The sequence below is a fragment of the Eimeria mitis genome, genomic scaffold (genome assembly GCF_000499745.2).
Source record: "Eimeria mitis Houghton genomic scaffold, Emh_scaff1741, whole genome shotgun sequence".
NCBI lineage: Eukaryota > Apicomplexa > Conoidasida > Eucoccidiorida > Eimeriidae > Eimeria > Eimeria mitis.
This window is the reverse complement of record NW_013570058.1, coordinates 664-6,910: the sequence shown is the minus strand read 5'-3', so window position 1 is coordinate 6,910 and position 6,247 is coordinate 664. Positions and strand designations below refer to the sequence as shown.

At 46.8% G+C, this 6,247-nt stretch overlaps 1 protein-coding gene across 1 annotated transcript in view; it reads right to left on the bottom strand.

Annotated features, from left to right (window-relative positions):
- Positions 1–6,242, bottom strand: part of EMH_0042690 (uncharacterized protein) — a gene marked incomplete at both ends in the record, with an annotated part of 6,350 nt that extends 108 nt beyond the window's left edge. Inside the window, 13 exons of the mRNA XM_013495766.1 lie at positions 70–177; positions 583–703; positions 1,461–1,631; positions 1,791–1,872; positions 2,112–2,163; positions 2,403–2,620; positions 2,993–3,089; positions 3,139–3,254; positions 4,258–4,311; positions 5,293–5,325; positions 5,594–5,662; positions 5,719–5,877; positions 5,991–6,242. Coding sequence (XP_013351220.1) covers positions 70–177; positions 583–703; positions 1,461–1,631; positions 1,791–1,872; positions 2,112–2,163; positions 2,403–2,620; positions 2,993–3,089; positions 3,139–3,254; positions 4,258–4,311; positions 5,293–5,325; positions 5,594–5,662; positions 5,719–5,877; positions 5,991–6,242 — 1,532 coding nt within the window. The remainder of the gene's footprint in view (positions 1–69; positions 178–582; positions 704–1,460; positions 1,632–1,790; positions 1,873–2,111; positions 2,164–2,402; positions 2,621–2,992; positions 3,090–3,138; positions 3,255–4,257; positions 4,312–5,292; positions 5,326–5,593; positions 5,663–5,718; positions 5,878–5,990) is intronic.
- Positions 6,243–6,247: the final 5 nt, after the last annotated feature.

The following is a 6,247-nucleotide window of genomic DNA, read 5'->3' as shown; positions in this document are numbered from 1 at the left end:
GCAGCAGCAGCAGCAGCAGCAGCAGCAGCAGCAGCAGCAGCAGCAGCAGCAGCAGCAGCAGCAACATACGCTAGAAAAGGAGTGAGAGAGACCTTGCTGGCGCGAGAGGAGCCGATGAGGATTGCCTTGGGCTGTACAGACACCCCAGACCTCGCGCTCATTATAGTCTCTCCGTCCCTGCAACCACAAACCCTAAACCCTAAACCCTAAACCATAAACCCTAAACCCTAAACCCTAAACCCTGAACCCTAGAGCCCCCAGAAGGAACCCAAACCCTAGAAAGCAAACAGCAACAAACGCTAGTCCCGGCAACCCAACCATAAACCCTACAAACCCTAGGCCTTCTGAACAAACCCTAAACCCTAAACCCTAAACCCTACAAGCAAACCCTAAATCCTAAACCCTACACACAAACCCTAAGCTCCACAAGCCGTAAGAAAACCCTAAAGCCAAAAGGAAAAATCTAAACCCTAAACCCTAAACCCTAGGTTCTGTGTACAACCCCCTCACCGACCGCAAACCCGCGGCCCCCAAACCCTAAACCCTAAACCCTAAACCCTAAACCCTAAACCCTCGTCTCACCAAGTAGGGCGAGAGCGAGCAGGGAGCGCCGGGGATGCATGCATTGTGTTTGTGTCTCCTTTTGCTTCTTCTTCTTCCTGCAGCCGCGCCAGAGCCAGGGTCTTCTCTCTCAGCTCATCGTCTGCAGCAACAAAACCCTAAACCCTAAACCCTAAACCCTAAACCCTAGACCCTAAACCCTAGATCATAAGAAGGCTTATCAGCTGTGTGTATTCTTTCTTCTCTGTCTCTGTTTTTGTTTCTGTCTCTTTCTTGGTGTCTCTTCTTCTGTCTCTCTTTGTCTCTGTCTCTTTTGTCTCCTCTGTTTGTCTCCTTTGTCTCCTTTCTCTGTCTCTCGCTCTCTCCTTCTGCTTCTATCTCTCCCTCTGTCTCCTTTTCTGTTTCTGTCTCTTTCTGTCTCTGTCTCCTTTTTATATCTCTGTCTCTTTCTGTCTCCTTTTCTTTTTCTCTCTCTTTCTGTCTCTTCTTCTGTCTCTTTCTATATCTATCTCATTTCTCTATTTTTGCCTCTCTCTGTCTCCTTTTCTGTCTCTGTCTCTTTCTGTCTCCTTTTCTGTCTCTGTCTCAGTCTCCTTCTCTATCTCTGTCTCTTTCTGTCTCCTTTTCTGCTTCTGTCTCCTCTGTCTCTATCTGTCTCCTCTGTCTCTTTCTGTCTCCTCTATCTCTGTCTCTTTCTGTCTCCTCTATCTTTGTCTCTTTCTGTCTCCTTTTCTGTCTCTGTCTCCTCTGTCTCTCTCTGTCTCCCTTTCTCTATATCTGTCTATTTCTGTCTCCTTTTCTGTCTCCTCTGTCTCTTTCTGTCTCTCTTTCTCTATCTCTGTCTCTTTCTGTCTCCTTTTCTGTCTCTGTGTCTGTCTGCTGCCCAGCAAGAAGCTCACCAATTTCGCAGAGCCGAAATCCATCATCTTTATTTTTGCGGTTGCTGCTGCTGCTGCTGCTGTTGCTGCTGCTGCTGCTGGTGCTGCTGCCGCTGCTGCTGTCGCTGCAGCAGCTGCCGCGCCGCCGGCGAGAGGAGACAGCTGGCTTAGCTGTCTCCATAGCCGCAGTGCCTACAAGCATATATATATATATATATATATATATATATATATATATATATATATATATATATATATATATATAACAAACTCACATACACACTACACACACACTACACTAGGGTTTAGGGTTTAGGGTTTAGGGTTTAGGGTTTAGGGTTTAGGGTTTACGTTCTTGGGATCTAAGAAAGTCATCGAAGCAGTCTTCGTAGGCAGAGAACGAGTCGCTCTCCTCTACCTCTTCTGGGTCCAGCTGAAACACCATATACACCCCAAACCCTAAACCCTAAACCCTAAACCCTAACCCTGAAACCCTAAACCCTAAGCTCTAAACTCTAAACCCTAAACCCTGAATCATAAACCCTAAATATACAGCCAAAGTAAATGTGGCAAACCCTTAGAAAACATCTCGCGTAGCAAGCAAGGGTTTTAGGGTTTAGGGTTTAGGGTTTAGGGTTTAAGGATATAAGAGACAGAAAGAAAGAAACAAACCTCGCCGATGCATTCCTCTCTATACTCCTCCAGCAGCTGCTCAAGTCGTTGCCTGCAACAAACACACAAACGCCAAACCCTAAACCCTAAACCCTAAACCCTCTTAAACCCTGAACCCTCCTAGACCCTAAACCCTAATCCGTCCTAAACCGTCCTAAACCCTAAACCCTAAATATGTGCTAAACCCTAAACCCTAGTTATCACAATCCCCATACGTCTTTCTCTCTCTGTTTTTTTGTTTAGGGTTCTAGTTTTTTAGGGTTTAGGGTTTAGGGTTTGGGGTGTACGTACGCCTGCGTTTCGCTGCCTTCTGGCTGCTGGTGCCTGGCGCGTGTGTCTCCTCTGTGTGTCTCTGCTGTCTCCTCTTCTTCGCTGTAGCTGCAGCTGCAGCAGCTCTCTTCTGTCTCCTCGCTGTCTCCTTCTCTCCCCCCCCCAAACAACCTGTCTCCTATTGCTGGCGGCAGCAGCGGCGGCCTCGACCCCCACAGCAACTCTTTCTCGTCTGGCGCCTGAGACAACACAGCCACACCACAAAACTTATGTAGCTAGCTAGCTAGACAGCTAGCTACATGGATTGCTATGTCTCGCTAGCTAGCTGCGCAGCTAGCTACATGGCTTGCTATCTATCTAGCTAGCTATCTAGCTAGCTACACCACTAGCTACACAGCTAGCTATCTAGCTAGCTCCACAGCTAGCTATCTAGCTAGCTACAGGTATCCCACAGAGGACCGCATAGCTAGCTANTAGCTAGCTAGCTGGGGAGCTATATACGCGTGCAAGCACCGCACCACTCCTGCGGGCTGGTGAGACGCAGCTGGAGAGCGAAACCCCCCACCCTAAACCCTAAACCCTAAACCCTAAACCCTAAACCCTAGACGCACCCATTGCTTGCCGTCTGCGTCAGTGAGAGCTGAAGCAACAAAGTCGTCAGCAATCTCCTCGTAAGCTTCTGTCGCCTCCATAGCAGCAAGAACCTGGCTTGCTGCAGCAGGAGACAGAGAGACACACACACGCAGCAGCTGCTGACCCCTGCTGCTGCTGCTGCTGCTGCTGCTGTTGCTGTTGCTGTTGCTCGTGCTGCTCGTGGTGGTAGTGCTGCTGCTGCTTTTGCTGCTGCTGATGCTGCAGCCGGCGCAGCTGCTCCTACAAGAGACATGTAGAAGGACTTAAAGTTAAGGGTTTAGGGTTTAGGGTTTAGGGTTTAGGGTTTAGCGTTCCTTCTTTGTCTGCTCGCATGAGTGTCTCCGCTGCTTTCTCCTCTCTGGCGATTGTCTCCTTGCCGCCCTCGTGAGCCATAAAGGCACCACCACCCAGACTCTAACAAACGGAGACAGAGAGAAAGAAAAAAAAAAANAAAAAAAAAAAGATAGATAAAGAAACAGAGACAGAGACAGAGACAGCAGTAACATATACAAATAGAGACAGAGACAGAGATAGAGATAGCAGCAACACAGACAGACACAGCAGCAAAAGAGATAGAGATAGAGACAGAGACAGAGACAGAGACAGCAGCAACACATACAAATACTGCAGCAGGAGAGAAAGAGACAGAGAAAGAGACAGCAGCAACAGATAGAGAAGATACAAAAGAGAGACAAGAAAAAAAAAGGAGACAGAAGGAGACTGAAAAGATATAAAATGAGACACAAGTGAGAGAGGAGACAAAAAAGAGACAGAAATGATAAAAACAGAGAAACAAAGGAGACAGAAAAGGGACAAAAGGAGACAGACAGGAGACAAAAGGAGACAGAAAGGAGACAAGAGGAGACAAGAGGAGACACGAGGGGACAAAAGGAGACAAAAAGAGACAGGAAATGTGACAAAAGGAGACAAACGGAGACAGGAGGAGACACAATGAGACAAAAGTAGGCAAAAATAAGACAAGAGGAGACAAAAAGGAACAGAAAGGAGACAAAAGGAGACAGAAAAGGAGACAGAAAAGGAGACAAAAGGAGAAAGAAGAAGAGACAAAAAGAGACAAAAAAGGAGACAGAAAAGGGGACAAAAGGAGAAAGAAGAAGAGACAAAAGGAGGCAAAAGGAGACAGAAAAGGAGACAGAAAAGGAGACAAAAGGAGACAGAAACGGAGACAAAAGGAGAAAAAAGGAGGCAAAAGGAGACAAAAGGAGACAGATGGTTTGCTTACAACGAGGTGCTGGGAGTAGTCGTATCCATCCTGAGGGAAGTAACAGTCTCCTGTCTGTACACACAAAAAAATAAATAAAAAAAATAAATAAATAAATAAATATATAAATAAAAAAGAAATAAAAAAATGAAAAGGAGAGGGAGAGAGAGAGACAAATAAACAAAGGAAAGGATGGAGAAAAGAGAGAGAGAGAGAGAGAGAGAGAGAGAGAGAGAGAGAGAGAGAGAGAGAGAGAGANGAAAGGATGGAGAAAAGAGAGAGAGAGAGAGAGAGAGAGAGAGAGAGAGAGAGAGAGAGGGAGAGAAAGAACAAATAGAGAAACAGAGACAGAGACAGAAAAAAAGGAGACAGTAGTAATTATAACAGAGACAGAGACAGGGACAGATAAAGGAGACAAAAGGAGAGACAGAAAAAGACAAAGACAAACACAACAGGCGATGGATAATACAGAGAAAGGAGACAGACGAGACAAAGGAGACAGAAGAGACAAATGAGACAGAAGAGACAAAGGAGACAGAAGAGACACAGGAGAGAGGAGACAAAGGAGACAGAAGAGACAAAGGAGCAGGACAGAGGAGACAGATAAAGGAGACAGGGAAAGGAGACAGACAAAGAAAAGAGAGAGACAACAGATACAAAAAGGAGACAGAGAAAGAGAAGAGGGAAAAAGAGAGAAAAGAGACAGAGAAAGAGAAGAAAGAAGAAGGGAGACAGAGAAAGAGAAAAACAGAGGGAAGAGAGAAAGGAGATAGAGAAAGAGAAGAAAAGAGACAGAGAGAGAAAAGGAGACAGAAAAGAAAGAGAGAGAAAGGAGACAGAAAAGAAGGAAAGGAGACAGAAAAGAAAGAGAGAGAAAGGAGACAGAGAAGAAAAAGAAGAAAGAGAGAAAGGAGACAGAAAAGAAAGAGAGAAAGGGGACAGAAAAGAAAAAGAAAAAGGAGACAAGGAAAAAAAAGAAGAGAGAAAGGAGACAGAAAAAAAAGGAGACAGAAAAGAAAAAGAAAAAGGAGACAGCAAAGAGGGGCCAGAGCTCACCAAGTCGGGCTCGATGTGTCTCCCCCGTTGTTGCTGAGAGAATACACACACAAATAAACTAGGGTTTAGGGTTTAGGGTTTGGGGTTTGGGGTTTAGGGTTTGGGGTTTAGGGTTTAGGGTTTGGGGTTTAGGGTTTGGGGTTTAGGTCCCCGGAGCGTAAACCCTAAAAGGAGAAAAGAGGAGACAGAGAAACGACAAACCCTAAACCCTAAAAAAACAAACAAACAAAAGAAAAAAAGAGAGACAAAAAGAGAGACAGATAAAAACAAAAAAGGAGACAAAAAAAACACAAACCCTCACCGCTGTCTCCTCTTCTAGTTCTAGCTGCTCCAGCTGCTGCTGCAGATACTCAGGCAAAGGCTGCTGCGGCTGCAAACAAAACACAAACCCTAAACCCTAAACCCTAAACCCTCGAGACTCGGCACAGTGACGGCCGGCTCCCGCTGCTGCTGCTGCTGCTGCTGCTGCTGCTGCTGCTGTTGCTGCTGCAGCTGCATCTGCGTAATCTTCTTTAAGCTACTGCACAAGCCCACCACGACAGCAACCAGAGCCAGCTGCAGCAGCAAATGCTGCAGCAGCAAGTGCTGCAGCAGCAGCAGCAGCAAATGCTGGAGCAACAGCAGCAGCAGCAACTGCTTAAGCAGCAGCAGCAGCAGCAGGTGCAGCAGGAGTAGCAGCATGTGCAGCAACGGTTTACCTTATTTCTAGCATTGGGGGGTATAATCCGCTGCAGCTGCATGCGAGGCCTCTGTTCTGCTGCTGCTGCTGCTGCTGCTGCTGCTTGCTGCCGCAGCTGCTGCTGCGACACAGGCAGCAGCTTAAAGGTGAAGTTGTTTGGGTCATTCTTCTGAAAACGAACTCTGCGGCCTTTCCCCTGCTGCTGCTGCTGCTGCTGCTGCTGCTGCTGAGGTCTTGCTGCTGCTGCTGGTTCTGCGGCAGCAGCCCCCATTTCCC